The 20,772-nt window shown below is 44.6% G+C and overlaps 1 protein-coding gene across 2 annotated transcripts; it reads left to right on the top strand.

Annotated features, from left to right (window-relative positions):
* The first annotated feature begins 7,653 nt into the window (after positions 1-7,653).
* LOC120504617 (organic solute transporter subunit alpha-like) lies at positions 7,654-19,938 on the top strand. Of its 2 annotated transcripts, none has more exons than XM_039714296.1 (8): positions 7,654-7,698; positions 10,118-10,269; positions 10,388-10,461; positions 11,805-11,963; positions 14,802-14,913; positions 15,805-15,951; positions 17,301-17,406; positions 17,891-19,938. In XM_039714296.1, the coding sequence occupies exons 2-8, from the start codon at positions 10,162-10,164 to the stop codon at positions 18,076-18,078; spliced, it is 894 nt and encodes a 297-aa protein (XP_039570230.1). In that variant the 5' UTR covers positions 7,654-7,698; positions 10,118-10,161; the 3' UTR covers positions 18,079-19,938. The 2 variants fall into 2 exon arrangements, with proteins under 2 accessions (XP_039570230.1, XP_039570229.1); XM_039714295.1 differs by lacking the exon at positions 7,654-7,698 and adding an exon at positions 8,286-8,417.
* Positions 19,939-20,772: the final 834 nt, after the last annotated feature.

Below are 20,772 nucleotides of genomic sequence, written 5' to 3'. Positions count from 1 at the left end.
GTGTACTTATTCTTACAATTATTTGGTGGTGACTTTTTGTATTACTCCAAACTCCATTTTGCTCTTTGGACAGTCACAAATTTCTAGCTGTACCCCCTGACAGATGCTAAGATGATGTGACAGATGCTGATGGGATGTGATTATTTTTAGTAATTTATGGCTCATAATGCTCAAGGAGTAAGCTGATCTGAACCAGTCTTTGGCTAACACAAATGCCAGATAATAGAGCTATCCAGACTCCCTCTGCAAACGAGGCCTTTGACCTTATATTTTGGAATAAATCTTAGCAGTTCTGCCCAGAAAAGACAAACATTTGAATTTTGTTGCTACTTTTTAAAGTATTATTAAAAAAATATACAATTCCAAATTGGACAAGCATTAGAAGAATTCACTTATGTATTTACGTGATGATCAAGAAACATTAATGTTTCTTGTCCTCCTGCACCCATCTCTGGAGGAAACCTTTCCTCCACACGGGTGCACTTCTGCCGTTGCACAGATGACAAAGCTCAGACTCAGGCTGCTTGACTTCCAAAAATAGTTCTTGCCAAAACTAAACAGATACCACAGCTATTGTGAATCTCCTTGACTGTATTCACAAGACCCCTGTTTCTGTCCAAATGAAGATGCAATGGAAACAAAACATTTTAAGAGAACAGTATCCTAAACCCCCAGAGTGGTAGAGGTTATTAATTATCAAGATAATATCAGCACAATGTGAGTATTTAGCTGTTTTATACTGGAAATCACAAAAATGGCCATTCCCTTTGGAAGGACCCAATTGCTCTCCTCAATGCCTTGTTTGCCTCTGGCAGCCTGAGCTGCCCCTGTCTCTGTGAGCTGGGGGAGAGCCAGTGGAACCCCTGGGAATGACAGTGCAAGTACACCAGACACACCAGTTCCAGAAGGGAAAACCCCTCGTGGGTCACCACAGGCTGTCAGAGGTTGCAAAAATGTCCAGGGGTGTGCACAAGAAGGCTACAGGGTCTTTTGCAAGTTATTGTTTCAGGGTGGTTTTTTCCTCTTCTGCAGAACCACAAGCAATTTAGCAAGGTTTGTGAGTCCTTGAGCAGGGACACCCCCATGTCCACCTCTCATGACAAGAGCAGGATTTGCAGTTTTGTGTCTGGGGCACATTTCCCCAACACAGGGATCAGAGGCACAGACTCAATTTACCCAAAGACAGGGAGATGCACTAGAGACAGCCATGCAGCCTTTCTCTTGCTAACAAGTTTCAGAATTTTCTGCTTTACTGTGACCTGTGTATTACTTCACAACACCCCAGACCATGCAGCTATCCCTGCACAACTCAGGTGTTTGGCTGAAGCCCAGCTTCCAGTTTTCATCTGCAGACAGTGCATCTTTGAGCTATTACAAATGAGTGCCTAATGTTTATTTGAAGCATTATTTTGTGTTTTCTTTCCAGCCAAACTCTGCTCCAGATGCCCTTGCTTCTCTGATAAACCCATTCACCTCTCCATTTGGCTCTGTTTGTGCATGGACTACAGGACAAAAATGCAAAATTGAATGTGGATGTTTGTGCTCTTCTTTCACCTTCACAGATCACTACAAACTCAGACAGTGCCTGTGGCTTTTCAGTGTTTTCTAAACCACTAATTTCCCATGCATGCAGCAGGAGCTATAGCATTGAGGTAGCTTTCAAACAGCAAGAAACTGAAAACATCTCTTTTCCTGACTGTAACTTTCAAAATAAAAATTTTATTAATTATTTAGAGAGAAAAAAACCCCAAACCCCAAGTAGAAGCTTCATTTTTTTCACAGGCTGTCTTTCTATAAAGGTAAAAAGTACAGTTTCAGACTGTGGTACTGATTTTGTAGGTAGGCAGGGCAGGATTTCACCCATGCCCAGGCTGCTGGCACAGGCAGCCCCACTGCCATGGTGACTAAAGCCCATGCTGACAATATTTTGCATTCATACATGTGTACTCTTTTCTCCTTGCTTGCTGGTGGGTGCTCTGCTTGCTCCACAAAATGGTATATCCCTAGTTTTGGAGCAGGTTGTGTTTTGGGTTTTAAATTATATTACGATATTTAAATTATAATATTATATTACAGATTTGCAGTTCTGTGTGCATGTTCTGGTTTTGGTTTTTTGGTTTGGTTTTTTTTTTTTTCCCCCTTCCCAGTAATAGCAGTACAGAGAGAGCAGAAAACATTTCTGTCATGTTGTGACCTGTTGGAAGAAATGCGTGATGTGTCCTGCCCAGCTCCTGACTGTTGTGAAAAAAGCAGTCTGAGTCATGAAGGGCAGAGTGCCTGAGATGCCCCAGTCAGATTAACAGCATTACCTTCTGAAGAGACCCCTGCTCTCCCCTCCAGGAAACTGCTGTGAACCAAAATCTCCAGCATGGTTTCGGTTCTGGAAACCTTGTTCCATAAGGAGGTTCTCAGCTTTTCCTAAGGCCTGGTGTCCTGAATCAAGTTGAAAAGCAGAAATTTCCATTAAAAAAACCCCCAAAACAAACAAACAAACAAACAAACAAAAAACCCAACAAACAAACAAACAAAAACCACAAAACCCAAACCAAACAAACAAAAAAACCCCACCAAAACCAAAAACCAAAAAAAAAAACCCCAAAAAACCCAAAAAACCCCAAGAAACAAACCTATGAATTTGTGTGTAATTAATTTCCTAACTTTGAAGCATTATGTTTTTATTTACATTACTTTTTAATTGTAAGGATTTTCAAAATGTTTCATATTTCAAAATTTGCTTTGAACAGCAGATGCAAAACAATTCCTGTAGGAAATGTCAAGCTGAAATGTTTTTACATAAACCAAAGTTACAAAATAGCTTCCTGACAATAAATCTTTTAAAAATCGCCCTTCCTATCAGAAGCCTCCCTTCAGAGGAACTGGCATTTTTGACACAAAACGTCAAAATTCTTGACAGCCCTGCTCTAGAATTTGGGGGTTATAAATCAGGACTGGAAAGGAAAAATCCACAGAAATTCACCCTAGAGACAGAACTTCTTAATCCTTATCTATTCCTTTTGATGCTCAAGATCTGTGAGGCTTGTCTTTGCCCATCAGTGCCCTTGGATACATATGAGATGCTCTCAGAGTGGCGTTTACCTGGTCCTTAAGGCATATTTGTCTTACTGCTCATCAACACTCCTTTGGGGAAAAACTTCTTCCATTGCTGAAAAGCTCTGCAATCAAATATGTGTACTTTATCAGAGCAGTGGCAGGGAAAATGCACTCCCTGCCTCTACTCTTCCTCGGGATGCTGATTGTTGGCTGCCCCCCTTACCACCAGTTTGGGGTCCTAATTTTATAAGGTTCTTTCAGCTCTTTGTTCTACTATGAAGTACTGTGAATTCCCTTTCTGTGATTCTACTGACACAAGCAATTGCTCCTAAGTTACTTTCAAAGGGTAAGACAAGGGTAAATAATTACTTGTAACTGGAGGAAAGTGTAACAATACATTAAAAAATTAATAGTTTGATTCTGTCTCTGCATTTGTCCCCTTTATTGGCTGCCAGAAACTGATCTGCTGCTTCAGAAGTAAGATAAAATCAAACCTGTTAGTTTCAGGTTTAATAAAAGCCCCTCTTTTTTCTCTTTTATTGCTTCTGTACTGATAAGAGCCTTTGTCTAAGCTTTCCTCTTAAGAGCATGAAAGCTTCTGGCACATCTGATATTCTTTTTAATGTAGAAATTTGTCCACCTGAATAAGCACTAAAATTACAATTCAGTTTTGTTCTCTTTATTTCATTGTCATGACTGTATTTATTTCTTTTTATAGTTGCTGTCATAATCCAGATAACAAGCAAATCCCTTTATTAATTTCTTTTACAATGATATAGATGTTCCTTTTGTTACATTAATAACGCACCTTTCCTAAAACAGGTAGTTTATTACTGGTGCTTGGTGAAAAATCCACAGATTTATAGTGGAAAAGGCTGACTTGCATGTACGTCCAACTGTATATTATGCTATTGCTGAAAACAGGATTTAATTTAATTATTAAATATGTACATTCCTTTGAAATCTGAACAATTTTAGCTGATTCTTCTGTTCCTATCTGGGTATCCAAACTTGTGAGAAATGTTATGTACAGTCTCCTGTAGCACTGAAAATTGATGACTTATTTTTCTAACACAAATTTAGTTTGAACTCTGCTGAACAGTTCAGAAACTCAAAAAGTTGGTTTTCCTTCCCTGTAATTTCACCCAGTTCTTCTGAATTTTCATCTAGTGCTTCATGTTTGACTAGTGCATAGCTTTGTTTAGGCAGAGCACACAGAGGAAATCTAAATTTCTTCTAAAGGGAATTGGAGATACCCCTCTTCCTGAGAGAGAACAAATTAAGTCTAGGTTTTGGCATTATTTTAAATCATCAGTTAGTATAATTTTTCCTCTCACATTTCATTTTTCCTTCCCTTTCTGTGTATGTTCCTTTTCTTTATATTTATTTCTTTTTGCTTTCTGTCCATCACAGTGAAAAATGAATGAAGAACCAGTTGCTTTCACTGTATTGAAATATTAACCCAAGTTTAAAGACTCCTTTGCACAAGTTTTTACAGACATTATGAGTTTCTTGCATCGGTATAGATCACATCATTTCACGTAAGCATAGTTGCAAGTACTTCCATAGCACTCCCTGGGTCCACACTCCAGCAGAGGTACTGTTGAAGCTCTATCTCCTTTTTCATGAAATTAGTGTACAAATGCAGCATTTCAAATCCTGCGACAGCACTTAGAAGGATAATTACCTCTCCTGTTAATGAGTATTAGTCTCTTTCTGGGATGATTCAGTTTACCACCCTGCATCAGTTAGCCTCCAAATTGTCTTAAGCAAATGCAGTGGGAGGAGGTAAAACAGTTCAAAAAATTAGTCTCTGCCCAACTGGCTGGTTTATCTATGTGATTGGAGGTCCATGACCAGAACTGTCAGCAGAGGAGAATCAGGTAGGCATAGTAACCTTTCCTTCTGGCACCTCTGGAGCTTGTTCATCTACAACTCAAATCCTTTACTTTGTGCAACTGAACCTGAAATGCCTACCTTGTTTTTTAACCTTACTTAGCAAAGGCAGCTGCTCCACATGTTGGTATCTGTCCCTGGAGTTCACAGTTGTTGAGTCCCTTTCAGAATCAGCTGAACATTCTCCAGGTGATGTACATTCACTGACTAAAGGAATGTAAGGGTTTCGAAGCTCGTGTACCTCTCCAGGGGCTGAGTTAACCTTGCCTCAGAACTGTTTGCAGTGTTAGGTTTGTGGTTGGACTCAGTCATATAAAAGGTCTTTTCTGGAACAAATGATTCTGTGAAAGGGGCTGCATTTCCCATCTTTCCCATCTGCACTGGTGATGCTGATGTAAAATGAAAGCCATCACAAAAATGGAAGAAAGATAAGCATCTGCAGTGCTTTTTAAAAGATGAACACAAGTAGAAGCAAAGGGGCAAAGTAGAAGCAAAGGTTTCTTGAGAAGAAACAAGTCTGAGCTGTGCATTGTCTGGAAGGGGCTTGAACCACAAAGAACTTGAAAGCCCCAGGTCAACAGAGGAAGGAAACTGTATTCAGAGGTGGTTTTTAGTCGAGGACCTGTGACAATCTCTTGATGGATCTAAATGGATAGGTGATCCATTTATAAATACTCATCCAGTGCTGAAGGTGGCTTTGGGGGTTGGTTGGTTGGTTTTTCATGGAAAATACAATATATTGAACTAAAAGGTTAAACCAAAAATTGGAATAGTGAAGCTGGGAGGAAAACATACTCAGGCTTACTGGAATTTAAAGGATTGTTGATGTAGAGACACAGCATTTGGCTTAGAGGGCAGAGCAGAGAGGGCACTGCTGAAGAGCCTGGTCTAAGAAAATGAGTACAGAGCAGCAGACCTCCAGCTGTGGTAACTGAGGGATTGTGGCACATTCTTCAGTTTGCTTCATTACATTTAAACACTGTCAGGCAAATATTGTTGCCAAGACACAGTCCAGAATATGAGGAAGAGGTGATGCATGCTCCCTCCAGGACATATGGCAGCTTTTATGGAAGTGGGTCCAATGTTTGAGCCAAAAATGGCAAATGGTGTTTCTAGAAAAAAGGAATCACAGTAGGTCTGTGCTTCTCTTTTTAGACTCTGTTTTGCATTAGATGTTCCAGTAGAAGAGAGCTGGAGAGCTGGATCCCTACAGCACCAGGTGGGAATTAATCCTGTACCTCTAAACTTCACCCTGTTAATTTTCTATAGGTTTGAGACAGAAAACTCTCTATGCCACGTTCAGTGTCTGCTGCAGTGTTTGTTCCAAACTGGTATTTCTGAAAGGCTTAAATATGACTGTCAAATCCAAAGCTGCTACTGAGTTCAGAGAATTCTTGAGTCTCTTATAGTTAGTGTATGAATGTCTTCAACACAAGCATTGCCAAACCTGCCTCATTCAGAAAAAGGAATTCACAGGTAAGGGGGTTCTATTTTTAGCTTTTAGAGAATAAAAGGAGCTGGCAACCAAAATAGCAACAGATGGAAATCCTGTTGTTGAGGAAGAACATTCAAAAGCCTTGGGCCATCTTTAAATCTCAACAATCCTAATGAGACTTTGGTCGTATTTTGGAATATGACCTCCTGAAAATAGTTGGTTAAAAAAATCAACCAAACTGTGTAGAAAATGAATGCACTTCTAAGGTAATTTCCCTTCCTACCAGCAACTGTTTCTTCAGGATGAGAAAGCAGACTTTCAAATAGAAAATAAGTTGGAACAGTGTTTCATGGATTTTGCCTGTATGTTTCTGCAGCTGGGCAGCAGATGTGCTGGGTGGAGAATGCTCTGGGCAGAAGTGGGCAGATTCCACATTCCAACAGCCACTCACTGTCGCATCCCTTTCTGGTGAAACTGGAAGGCTTTCAACCTCACCTCTCAGTGCAGTGAAAACAATGCCAGCAATGCCAAGGACGACTTGAAATAAATTACTTTGATCTGTAACCAAGCTCTCCTGACAGTAACAGAACAGGCTGTCAGTAGCCTCATCTGTCTTGCTCCCAAATCCTGCCACTCTGGAAGGAGCTTGCCTTCTCTCAGTTGGATACCTGCTGGTGTTAGACAGTGAGCAGTCCCGTTCTCCCCTGCATCCTCGTGTTCCTGCTGGCAGTGTTTCAGTGTCCGGCCTGTCCTTCCTGTAAAACCCTTGGAAATCCTGTGAAAACTGCAAGATGAGCACAAGCCTTTTACCACAAGGGCCCTTGGTGCTTAAAAACGTCCCTAAATTCCTCACCTCCCCACTTCAATTTGTTCAATTTTCTAGAACACCAGCATGGTGAAGGGAGGCCTCTGTATGTATTTTAGCTGGTTTGTGTCTTCCTTTATTGATCCACAAATTTCTCACAGTCCTTTGCATTTTGTCCCATGCTGATTCTTGCTGTCATTTTTGAAGACTGTCCACTGTGTTCCAGGATCTTTTTCATGAGCGGCAATCGCTTATCACTGCACTGGTAATTAGGACTGTCCTCCTTCCCCCGGACACCCTCTGTGCTCACTGTTACAGCGTGTCCCTGTCCTTTTGTCACTCAGCGCACTAACCACTAGGGTTGGCCAGCTTTCAGCGCGAGTATCTGAACAACCTGGTGGGTCACCAAATTCCATCATTTCGGTACTCATTCCCTTTTCCTGAAAGTGCTCAGGCTGCAGAAAGAATCCTTCCAGCAGAGGAAGCGTGTGGGAAAGTGGAGAATCTCTCGGTATATTCCTACCCTCACTCCACTCCCTTTCAGCGTCTCATCTCGTCGCAGCCAAGTCGATCGGGAAGCCTTTGGTGAAGGGTTTTCATGAAAAGTCCCTCAAACACCTGCCCCCCTGACGGAGCAGCTTCCGCCCGTGCCCCGGGGCTGCAGCGAAGGCGGACACGGCCCCGGGGATCCCGCCAGCCCCCGGCCGGCTCCAGCGCCCCTCGGCTGCCGAGGCCCGACTGCAGGTGTCCCGGCACGCTGGGACTGTGACTGTGGGCCCGCCGGGTGCCGCAGGCAGCTCCACCGAGGCCGGGCAGAGACCCGGGGAGCAGCCGGGAGCAGCCGCGGCCGCGGCAGCCGGGATGGGCGCGGGGTGGGCGCGCTGCCCCGGCTGGCATTGCCCGGCTCGGCTCTGTCCCGGCTCGGCTCTGCCCGGCTCGGCGCTGCCCGTGCGGCCGTGCCGGGCGCCAGGAGGCAGTCCGGGCTCGGTCCCTGCGCCGCCCGCCCGGCTCCGGGCTAATCATTAACCGGGCCCGGCCGCCGGCTCCGCGCCGCGCATCGCCGCCCGCACTCGCCCGGCAGCGGCGGCCGGGCACGCACCGAGCCGTGCCCAGCCCCGGCACCGCCAGGGCTCCGCCGGGGCCGCGCAGCCATGGAGGGCGAGGCCAACGGGACCCTGCACCCGTCCTGCGGCTCCAGCGAGCCGCCCTACTCGGAGGAGCTTCTCCGGAGTAAGTGCGGGGCGGGAGGAGAGGGAGAGGGAGAGGGAGAGGGAGAGGGAGAGGAGGCTGCCCGCCGGACACCCGGGGCGGCCCTGCCCGGCAGCGCCCTCGGCACCCACCCGCGGCGGGATGGCGGGGGCTGCCCCTGTCCTGTCCCTGTCCTCGCTGCTGCCCCTGCCCCTGTCCGTGCTTCTGCCTCTGGCTGTGCCTCTGTCCCTGCCCATGCCCTGTCCCTGTCCCTGCGTGTCCCTTCGCCGTTGTTGCCCCGCGAGGAAATCCCCGAGCGGAGCGGCACCCGCCTGTCCCGCCGAGCCTCCGCCTGGCCCTGGGCAGGGCAGGGCAGGGCAGGACAGGGCAGGGCTCAGGGGGGATGCCAGCGGGACCCAGCGCTGAACCGGCCCTGCGGTCTCCTGTCCCTGTCCTCGCTGCTGCCCCTGCCCCTGTCCGTGCTTCTGCCTCTGTCTGTGCCTCTGTCCCTGCCCATCCCCTGTCCCTGCCTGTGTCCCTGTCCGTGGCCGTCCCTCTGCCCCTGTCCCTGTCTGTGCCCTATCCCTGCCCATCCCCTGTCCCTGTCCCTGCGTGTCCCTTCGCCGTTGTTGCCCCGCGAGGAAATCCCCGAGCGGAGGCGGACCCGCCTGTCCCGCCGAGCCTCCGCCTAGGGCCGGGCAGGGCAGGGCAGGGCAGGGCAGGGCAGGGCAGGGCAGGGCAGGGCAGGGCAGGGCAGGGCAGGGCGCAGCTCGGCCCGGCCCGGGCTCGGGGGGGATGCCAGCGGGACCCAGCGCTGAACCGGCCCTGCGGTCTCGGGTCTCGGGCTCCCTCCGTGAGACTGAAGGAGTGGAGATGTCCACGGAGACCTGCACTGCCCCGCCTGCAGCCAAGCGTGGAAGTGCCGGGGCTTTTTGAAGCAGGTTAGGTTAAAGAGGCTGGGCAGAGGCTCTGCTTTGCCTTCAGATAGGCTGTGGGTCCAACAGGAGCTCGTACTGATGATGAGCATGAACTTCTAAATTAAGCATTACTCCATTTTTTCTGTCTCTGGAAACACATGCCTTGGGAGAAAATGCACTTCAACTGTCCATTGTGGGCTAAAGTTGATAACCATACCCCATGTCAATAGAGACATAAAACCTATCATCACCTATGGGTAAATATTGAAATGTTTAAGGGAGAAGAAAAAAACCAAGTTTTATCTCAGGCTTGGTATATCAGAGGGTTTTCCTTACATTGCTAGCGTGCCATGCAAAATTCCACCGAGCTTCTAGTAAGTTTGGCTGCCTGAGGAAGTTACATGTAACATGCCTGTGAGCATATGATGGAAGCAGAGAACTAACACTGAGTGAATACATGTTTGCTTGTAGTCTGCCTGGAAAAGTTTCCAGATTATGTATTTATTTCTGCTACATATTTACATTTATCTAAGGATATTTGTCCTGGAACTCCCCTTTTCTGAAATGGACTATTGCATAATGCTTTCAGAAGGTGAAGGCGGATTCTTCCTGCCTGCTGTCTGTGGATCCTGGAAAGATCTAGTCATGAACTTCAGTATTTGAATGGTTCTGTGGAGTCAGTGGTCTGCCTGTGTAACCAAAGATGAGTGCAAGTATTTGCAGGAATAAGGCAAAGAAGCCCCTCAGAGATGGTGTTGTTACATTAATGTTTGAAAAGCTTATGAAATAAATCAGAACTGTCTGTTTTCTTTTCTCTCTCTGCAGGCCTTGACCTACCAGGGAGATTTCTCTTTGCAACCTTGACTCTGATGACGCTCATTGCCATTCTGGTGTTTATAGAGGAAGCAGTCTACATCTACAGGAAAATCCCCTCCTCCAAAAGATCAATCATAATTTGGATTAATGCTGCAGCTCCAGTAAGTTAACATAGAAACGAGATAAAATTCATTGCTGAAAATAAGGCTTCCCTGAAAATCCACAGGAGCCACATGAGCTCTCTGCCCTTCATACAGCCTTCCTCCCTTTTCTCTGTAGGTGATCTCTACTACTTCATGCATTGGCATGTGGGTTCCTCGCTCAACAATGTTTACAGATTTCACAGCAGGAATGTGAGTATTCTGCTTGTTTCTAGGTGCTGCTCCAAACCCCAAATTTCTTCCCTTTAAGCATCTGCTGCTCTTGGTAACACAGTCATTCTGTAAATTTAACAATTCAGTAATTTCTTTGTTTGAGTTGAAATCTCTTGGCAGCTCTTTCCTGGGAGGTGGAAAATGCTGAAACAGTTCCCAGTGCTACAGTCCCCTAGTGTGGGAACGTCAGCATGAAGGATCTGTGGCTCACATGTAATTGATTCCTTGGACTGAGTCTCTTTGGAGCAGTAGTCTGTCTCTGCTCTCTCTGCATTCATGTGGAATGAGAGTCTGGCCTGTGACTTCTTCCCTGCACTTTTAATAAAGATGAGCCCTGGAGGTCTATTATTAATGGTGCCAAGTGAGCCCCCAGTGAGCACATCAATGTAAAAATGTTCCACAGTTGTCCTGATAAAAGCACTTTATGTGTGAGCATGACAGCTCTGGCTTGCACAGAGGAGAAGGGAGAGCTGTGGTCCCTGCTTTCTGCAGGTGATGGCACAGCCCTGGTGGGCAGGACCAAGCAGGGGTATGCCGTGGCCCTGAGCACTCCACATCTGGAGATGAGGAAAAGATTAAAAGAGGAGGGACAACACAGTATTAGGGAATACTGTTGGCATGTGACAGTGTGTGCAGGTAGTGCAGATTGCCAGAAACTTCCAACAATGCAGTCCTGTGGCACTTCAAACATGTTTAAATTCCCTCTTCTCCCTTGCCCAAGCTGCAGGCAGTGCAGAAGAGGACCTCTTTTATTGATTGGATTTCCATGTTTGGTGGCATAATCTGCAGTTCCTGGGTAGGGTTGAGAATGTGCAGCTGGGGAAGGAGGGAGAGGCGGGGTTGCAGCAGTAGGTGCTTTGTCTGCAGAGGAACCACACCCTGCCTGGGCCAGCACATTCAATGATAGCTATGTATGTGAACCTAGCCGTGTTTGTTGGTTGAAAGCCATGTTTGAGGAGCAAGAGGACTTGTTCTAAAAAGCTGGGACTAGTGAGAACTAGCTAACTTATGGAAAACCACAGCCAGAATGACTGGGGCCAGGAAAGCCTGTGTTTTAACATCAGCTCTGCCACCAGCCACCAGAGCAGCTTTGGAGATTCCACACCTGCTCCGTGCCTCAGTTTATTCCTCTTTCAGGGAGGGTCGGGCAGTTCTGCTCCTCCAAGGTGATGGAAAGCAGAAGGTGTCTCAAAGACAGAGCTAGAATTTTTGTTGATTGCAAAGCACAAGCTGTGAAAGCCCTGTACAGGAGGTGGCACTGGCCTGCACGGGCATACGAGACACACAGGCAAGTTTAAGCTGGAATTCTCTCCCTCTCCTAGATTTTTTTCCATAGTTATCCACAAGTTCCTGATGATGATGATTAAAGAGTGTGGAGGGCAGAAGGTGCTCCTCAGACGGTTTGAGAATGGTCACTTCACCATCACCACCGGCCCCTGCTGCTGCTGCTGCCTCTGCCTCCCCCGTGTGCCCATCACCAGGTGAGTCACCCCTGTAGGATTTCCCTTTAAGGAGCTTGAAAACGGCTGCTGGAATTCAGCCAGCATGGCAGGGCCAGGCTTACAGCAAAGCTTCCCCAAAGTCAGTCTCAAGACATCTCAAACTGTTTCTTTTAAACAGCATCCTCACTCTGGGGCTGTACACCACCACTAATTTATTTCGTTTCTATAATGCAGAGGCGTGTGGGAGGAGAAAATTCAACTCTAGAAAACCTAATAATTGACATTTCAGTTTCTTTTCATTCCAGAAGGGAACAAATGTCTTGAGATTGGGTATTTTTCACAAGCAGAATTGTCAAATGGAGGCTCTCTTGATAGAGAATTTCTCTCACTTTGATAAAATGGAAATGTTTCATTCTGATTTTGACTTTAAAACAGCACTCACACAGCACTCCACAGCCTGGGAGCCTCGTGTGTTTCCCTGACTTTCCTACTGGCATAGAGCATGGGACTGTGTTGTGGCAAACACCCCATGTGTGGAGACACGAGGCTTGACTCCATTTTCAGAAGGCTGATTTATTATCTTATATTAAAATACTACATTAAACCTATACTAAGAGAACAGAGAGAAAAGAATCATCAGAAGGTTACAAAGAACAAGAATAGAATAGAATGCATAACAAAATCTTGTGACTCTCAGAGTCCGATGCAGCTGCATCTGTGATTGGCTCTTAATCAGAAACATCTAACATGCACTAATCACAGATGCACTTGTTGCATTCCACAGCAGCAGATTGTTATTGTTTACATTTCTTTCTTGGAGCTCCCAGCTCCTCAGGAGGGGAAAAATCCTGGCGAAAAGGATTTTTCATAAAATATCATAGTTACAGAACTGTTTCTCTCATTATAAGCAAAACCTGAGGGACTGAAAAGAGACTTTTCTATGAGGGTATGGACTTTAGTGTCAGAGGGTCCTAGGGGACTGTACAATCTGTTTAGAGAAAAGCAGCAAACAGAACACAGCATAGTGGTTTCTGATGCATTTTCAAAAATTCTATTTTTTTATTACAATAATTTTTCCTTAAACTGCCTCGTTTGGTATTAGAATTTAAACTTCAGTTTCCATAATTTTATTTTAATAGAGCATAGGTTGTAGCAGCTGGGAGCCTGGGAGAGGATCCCCTGCACTGCCTTGCTGTTGTTCAGCCCAGTAGCAGCTTATGCAGGATGATGTCAGCTAGTATGGACTCATTTCAGGGGCTAGACAGTGCCTCTACTGCTGGCAGGAAGGACAACTGTCTGTTTAAAGAAAAAAAAAGGCTTTAGAGGGCTTAGGCCTCCTTCTCCAGTGTCTGTACCACTGGGAAACCCATTTGCTCTCTGCTTCTAACCTCAGGTCTTTTCCCACTGCAGGATGCCTTTTGAAAAAAAGGTGTTGGCAAGCTATATGAGAGAAAAGTCAGTCTCACATTCCTTCCATAGATATCCTATGGGGAAACAGGGAGCTACCCCAAGGGAGGGATTAATTCTTTAAAAAAAAAACAAAACAATATATATGTGCAGTCCTGGGGAAAACAACAAGGCAATGTAACAATCCATGCAACTATGGGGAAACAGGGAGCTACCCCAAGGGAGGGATTAATTCTTTAAAAAAAACCAATATATATCTGCAGTCCCAGGGAAAACAACAAGGTACAGCTGAGGCAATGTAACAATCCATGCTGCAGGGAGAGGTGTGGCAGAAGAGAGCTGGTGATCAGTAAAGGTGGGCCTGTGTTAACAGGGGAAACAACTCGTGGCATTGCAGTGACTGCACTCTCTGTCGTATGTGTTATTCTTTAAAGCTCTCTGGGGATAATAAATCTCTGGAAAGGTACACACTAAGTGGCTGGCCCATTGCTGGTCTTTCCACATGGGTTTGTGCTGTTGATAATCCTGTGGTTACTAGCTGTGTTCATTGAGCAATTCCTGTAATTCCTGGTTCATGGCTATGTCCTTTGGCACACTAAGTGGCAGCCTGTTGTCTGTGAGACATCTCTGATGGCAGGGCCCAAGGAACTCCAGTGAAAACAGCACTGAAAATAATGCACAGTAACAGACTAAACCATGAGGCAGCTGTAGCTGCTGCAGCTTCCCTGTGAAAGCTGATGGAGAGCTCAGCTCAGTCAGCTGCCATGCCCTCTGTTAGAAAGTTCATCTGCCCCTCTCCTGGTGGGCTGCAGTGCTGGCTGGCCAGGTTACAGGTGTGCTTTATGGTGACACTTTACAGTGACAGAAGTGAAGGAATCCTGAGCTCTCCTGCTGGCCTTGTGCAGTTTGCCCAGTGAGAGACTGCTCCTTTCTCCTGTTAGGCTCAGAGGGCACGCCCAGGTCCTACATGGTACTCTTCAAGATGCACTGAAAAACCACCAGTCCTTTCACCTGGGTGTCTGTGATCCCTTCTTGATCTACCACAGGGCTAGGAAGTGGCTGAACAGGCTGATTTGTCCAGTTTCATGGGAGGACTGAAATAATAAGGCAACAAGGCAAGGGCAAATGGCATCCTTGTTCAGAAACCGGTTATGCAGCCACTGTCTCCCTGGCTGGCTCCAGGGCAGAGAAAGACATCATGTTTTGCCCAGCCTTGGTTAGTATGTACTTGCTGCAGAGCGGGAAAAGTACTGTTTTCGTAGAGACTTTATTAAATAAACATTGGGAAATTATTGGAAATATTTTCTGATCTTGAAGCTGTTCCTCCCCAGATTTTAGCCACATGCTGCAAAAGTGGAAAAGTTTTGCAGTTGACAGTATCCAGAAAATGTTATTAAGGTTGCTAATACAATCTTGGCCTATCTATTTTTTTGTTGTTGTTGCCTTGTTTTGTTTTTTTTTTTAATCCAGGCAAACCCTCTTTTGGCTGAAGCTGGGCACCTTTCAGTTTGCTGTCTTTCGGCCTGTGCTCATATTTTTATCAATAGTGCTTTGGACTAATGGCAATTACGTTCTTTACAATGTAAGTAACTGTTTTAATCAGAGAAGGTCCTCAAAATCCAAAGGTTTCAGGGCTGATGTAACTACCCTGGCCTACAACTAAACTGTGAAATCTAGGACCATTTCCAAGGGAGTCCTTACTGTATTCTTTTGAGACCTGAAGCATATAATTTCCTGACCTCCTTGATTTCTGCCTTCTTCAAGTCTCTTGGAAAGAAATTGGGCATCAAGGGGGTTGGGCATCAGATTATACATTTCCCAGATGGTATGGTTGGAATAGCAGGACTGCAAGTTGCCCTGTGGGATGTATCTGCCCCGTGTTTTGTAAGGTACAGCCTTAAGAAATAAGTGTATGTACTGGCATGTTAACAGGAAGCCTAATTCTATGTTTTTCAGCAAGACATGGTGATTTTTATATCTGTGCAAAATTAAAAGATACTTGTACTTCTTCTTTGTACCATGTAACCTGCAAGATGATGGAGAAATCTGTATCTGAAAATTATTTGGCACCTCTTGGATTACTCAGACTAACAGTAATATTTTGGTTGTTGTTTCATGGTACAAAATTAATGACCTGCCTGAGAAGTCAGGCTGAACATGCTCTCATGAGCTGTTGAGCATTGCAGGTGCTGCTGGGGTCTCTGAAAAGGCACACACTCCATGGCAATTGCCACATGGAGGGGTTGTGTCACTTGGCACCTCCCCAGGCTGAGCACATCTCTGTGCTGGTGCCTGCAGGAGGAGAGCCTGTGCCAGCACTCCACTTGGTGCTGGGCAGTTTCCCCATGCAAAACCCAGCAACTGCTGCTGCCACCAGCTTTCATGCAGATAGAAAAAAGCATCAGCCAGTTCATAACTTCCCCCTGGAAACACTGAAGTAAGGTTGTCTAAGGTTGTGTGATCTGCTTCTCAGCTGTCTCCCAAAGGACCTGCGCTGTGGATCAGCTGCTTCATTGGTGCCCTCACCCTTTTTGCTCTGTGGGCAGTAGGAATCATGTTTCGAAAAGTTAGGATTCTCCTTAAGTGTAAGAACATTATCCCAAAGTTTGCTCTTTATCAGGTGAGAACTTCAATATTTCTGGTAAGAATTTCTCTTATCTGCTGATACTACTCTGCCTCTCTTGTTCTTGCTCCTTTGTTGAAAATTTATGGTATTTTTCCCCATTAAATACACTGTGCAAAGCCATATTTTTACCTGATTAAAGCTGTATCCCTTTGAAGCACTCTCCTTGGCTGCTGTTCAGTTTCACTTGGAGCCAATTGACCTCCAGTCTCAGGAGTGCTGGAGAGGTGAAAGCCATGTAAAATCTGTCTATCTTTAGACCACTGAAACCACAACAGCACTTTCTGTGGGGCTTGAAGGAAGCTTTGTAGCTGTGGTATCCTGAATGCAATGTTAAAATAAATGCTGGTGTGTACCTCAAGAGGAGATGTTGCATTGTGCAGGCAGCTGTTGTTTGAACTGTTTCAGCATTCCACAATATGCTGTTTTAACAGTATTTTTCTTGGCCATTCTGCACTTCAGAATTAGATAATAGTGAAAATACTGGCTGCAAATCATTAAACAGTAAGGAACAGAACCCCATAGGTTAGATTGAAAAAGCACAGGGACAAGGCCACCCTCTCCACATCACTCTGAATAGAGTCCAGCAGAATCCTTGGATATGTCCTTCTCGAGCAGGACATGCATCAAGGCTGGTGCACTGAGGTTAGGTAAATTACTAAGCACTAATAAAGGTAGTAAACAGCATGGTCACACCTGCAAAGCTGTGCTAGGGTGAATTCAGGTTTGGGATGGCAAATTCTGTTGGTGAGGGTTTAGACTCAGGCAGTTCCACCAGCAGCCACAGAGGCACTTGGATAACTCCATGCAGCAAAGGTCTGGCTCAATGTAATGTGATGAGCAAGTGGTGGTTGCTGAACTCAAGCTGTGAAGAGTCCCTCAAACCTCCTGTCAAAGCAGCCAGTCTGATATAATTTGGGGACCACAATATCTCCCTGCTTTGGCAAAAAGAGGAGACAACAGGAAAAATGTTCTTTGAGTCTTTCTTCCATGAAGGAAGAACATAAGCTCATGGGTCAAATTAACTGTCATTTTTTAAACATTGTTACTTATTATTCAGAACTCAGTATTATTTGAAATCCCTGCTGTGCAGTCTGTGTATAATGTACCTCACAAATTAAGGCCTGAGAAGAAATACTTTTCAAGTCCAGGATTAATTTAATACTCCTATTCAGAGCAATATCATCCTGACCCTGAGATGAATTCTGCAGAATGGCAGGCACCCTGCTGTAGGTGGGGGGAAAGGGAGGGCAAGCAAGGAGGTTCTGTTATCAAAGCAGAATTGTTGTGTGAACTATAAACCCCTTTCTGGTAGCTAAGGCATTTGTTTTCCCTTTCTGGTGCAGTTTATTGTCATTCTGAACCACCTGCAGACCACTATTATCAACATATTCGCTACACAAAAAATCATTCCCTGTGCTCCACCACTCTCCTCTACAGCAAGAGGATCATGTAAGTTTTTTGAGGGAAGAATGTTCTTCATTTACTTATAAAAGTACCAGTTCATTGATGGCAATCTCTGTTTTTTCCCAAAATATAAATTTCATGGTATCACTAGCTTTTGGAGAATCTCAATTTTAGTTTAAAAACAATAACAAAAGTTTCATAGCTGTCATGATTTTGGAGAACAAATTGATAATGAGAAGAGCTGGAATCAGAAATGAGAGGAAAAGAAATCAATATGCATAATTACTGTTAAATCTCTTGTATTTTGGATGCATAATTTATTGCTTTGTTATTGATGGGCAATACTGGAATTCTGTAACTGATGTCATTGCTGAGTGTGAGAGACATGGGGACAGGATGATATAGAGTTTGTTCCTTTTGCACAGGTGAAAATTAATAAGTTAATTATTCTTTTTTTTTTTTTTTTTTTTGTCTGATAGTAATTTCTTTTTCTGGGGTCTTTTCTTTGTCTCCCTTTTTTTTTTGGCAGACATTGCCCAGCAGCTGCTCATCATGGAAATGTTTCTGATAACTGTAATCTCCAGGATGGTCTATCGGAGAAAATACCATGACCTGGAGCCTCCAGAGTGTGTGGCTGAAGAACCTGGGGACAAGAAGCAGGCTCCTAAGATCATCCTGAATGGTGCAGCTGTTGAAGATGCAGTGCCAAAGGTTTAGAAGCCTCCTGTGCTCCTGTTATGCAGGAGCTGTAAGATCAGCTTCAGGAACTTGTATATTCTTGCACCAAAAATAGCCACTGTCCATGTCAGAACATGGCATGAATGCCTGTGAGCTGCAGTACTGAAAGACCAGTAAAGATAATCCTGTTGATTCTCCAGCCATGTGTGCATGGTGTGAGGGTTTTGACACCATGTAATTTACTAAGATTTTATACCATTTTCTACTGTTACTGAGCACTTGATGGTGCCAAACTGTCTTACAATATGATTTTTTAAAAATTATTTTAGCTATTAGAATGGCTACAATTTAGAGTTAATTCAGAGTAATTATTTTTCATCTTTTTTGGCTTTTAAAAAAATCTTATTTCACCCTGGATGGATGTCATATGTCCAACACAGCATTTTTCCATGCTTCCTCCATTACAATAGATTATCTCTCATCTAAACCATGAGATTTACTAATTCTGATCAGTAAATATAGTCTCATGTTTGTTCTGAAATCCCCAAACCCATGTGAACTCTCCACCTACAAAAAGAATGATCTCTCCAGGGCAAGATTTTTTACATTCCTGTTCAATTCACCTCCTAAATTGGTAAAATACACAAAGTTACTGTTTGTAAATATGTCAGGTGTTCTTCCTGTGGACAGCAGGTTCTCTGTCACTGGAAAAGGAAAGTAGGAGTTGGAGTCTGGGATATCTTCTGGTCTGTGATGTGACATGGTGCTTTGCTAAATGGGGATAATGACACTCAGGATCCCTGCACTATCAGTGTCTGTGGGCATGGGGGTGATTGGAAGGACTGTTGGGGTGCTGGTCACCAGAGAGCTGAACATGAGCCAGCTGTGCCCAGGTGGCCAAGAAGGCCAGTGGCACCTGGCCTGGATCAGCAGGAGTGTGGCCAGCAGGACTGTCCCACTGGTGAGGCCACACTTGCAATCTTTTGTTCAGGTTTGGGCCCCTTGTGACAAAGAGGGCATTGAGGTGCTGGAGTGTGTCCAGAGCAGGGCACGAGAACAAAGCTGGGCAGATGGAGTCACAGGACACTTTGGGTTGGAAGAGACCTTTAAAAGACATCTAGTCTAAGCTCCTGCAATGACATTTTCACCTAGATCAGGTTGCTCAGAGCCCCATCCAATCTGCCCTTGAATGTTTCCAGGGCCAGAGCACCTGCCACCTCTCTGGGCCACCCATTCCATTATTTTACACCTCTCTCTGCAAAAATGTCTTCCTTATATGTACTCTAAATCTATGCTGTTGTAGTTTTTAACCTTTATCCCTTGTCCTGCTGCAACAGGCCCTGCTAAAAAGGGTGTCCCCATGTTTCTGGCAGTCCCCTTTAGGTACTGGAAGGCCACAGTAGAGGTGGCCTCTTCCCAGAGCCTTCTGTTCTCCAGGCTGAACAGTCCCATGTCCCTCAGCCTGTCTTCAGAGGCTGAAGTGCTCCAGCCCTCTCATCATTTCGTGGCCCTTCTCTGGACTCACTCCAACACACAGCAGGCTTTATTTATGGCTCACATTGAATTGAAACATTGCATTCAGTTTGGGAATTGGTGGGAAATGAAATATACTGAAAATAACTAGTGAACCACCTGAAGTAGAAATTGGGGCTGACTTAAAATGTTTTCTTCTTTCTGATTGAGGTCAGAAACAATATTTTCTTTAACAACTGAAGGATTCCATTATAGTAGAAAACATGAATTATTTTTGGTTTGAAATGGTTGATGCAATTTTTATATTTAATTTTTTTTTCTAAGTAGACAGTCTTGGACTGCATTAATTTGAGAGAATTTGCACTTTTCCCTTGAAAAATAATTTATGTGAAAATTTTTACTCTGCATTAGAGTGAGTGCATTAGAGTGAGTGCATTAGAGTAAGTTAGCTGGGATCCACTAACTTATTCTTAACGTGAGAAATCTTCTTAATGTATTTTAACATTATGACTATTAGCATATTCCTAATGTTGCTTTCTATCAGTGCAATCTAAGCCACAGGTACAAACACAGGCTTGAAGAGCAATACTGAATTTCATAACAGCATTGGGGATGGTTGGCTGCAAGCACAATCAGCTTCACAATTGGAAAATAAAATATTTTGAGTTGGTAAAGCATCTTTGTGTTTTCTGTAGTGGTCCAAGGGAATGCTTTGATGGGTGGGATCTGTGGCATGGAAAGCAGATCCATGTGGATGGAGAGTGCATTTGAAGACAGATGGAATGAGTAAGAAGTGTGTCTGTAGGTCCAGAGGAGGCTGCTGGGGCACAGCAAAAGTCTTCACTCATTGCTGTTGGGCTGGTATCTGTCATGTCTGTTAAATGTATTTGTAAATATCAGTGTGGGCCTGATTTAGCCTGATTTAGTTATGCTTTTGGATAGTTATTTAATACTTGTTGTGACCTTCATCTGACATATTTCAGCAATAAGATGTACTGTGGTAATTGTCAAGCAAACTTTGGATTTGGCAGCAAATCTGTTTACTGTGTACAGCCATGGAGATCTCATTCCAAACATCACCTACTTACAGAAGCCTTTTCAGAGCAAAATTAGACATACATTTTCTTAAATACATGCCTAAGAGCTTTCCTGAGTTACAGTTTATGTGACTGTAACAGAATGTGTGGGCCTTATTGTTACAAATTTTGTTTTCCTTTTTTTATTTTTAATTAAGACTCTCTTGCCCTCCTCTGGCTCAGA

This window comes from Passer montanus, unplaced genomic scaffold, assembly GCF_014805655.1.
Source record: "Passer montanus isolate IOZ18808 unplaced genomic scaffold, ASM1480565v1 scaffold3, whole genome shotgun sequence".
Taxonomy (NCBI): Eukaryota; Metazoa; Chordata; class Aves; order Passeriformes; family Passeridae; genus Passer; species Passer montanus.
The sequence above is the reverse complement of the archived record's forward strand: the minus strand, read 5'-3'. Positions and strand labels throughout refer to the sequence as shown.

Coding starts and splice junctions, on each gene's coding strand:
- LOC120504617 (XM_039714295.1), top strand. CDS start 8,339: ATGGAGGGCGAGGCCAACGGGACCCTGCACCCGTCCTGCGGCTCCAGC. Junction 11,964..14,801: donor CCCCGTGTGCCCATCACCAG/GTGAGTCACCCC, acceptor TTTTTAATCCAG/GCAAACCCTCTTTTGGCTGA. Junction 17,407..17,890: donor CTCTACAGCAAGAGGATCAT/GTAAGTTTTTTG, acceptor TTTTTTTGGCAG/ACATTGCCCAGCAGCTGCTC.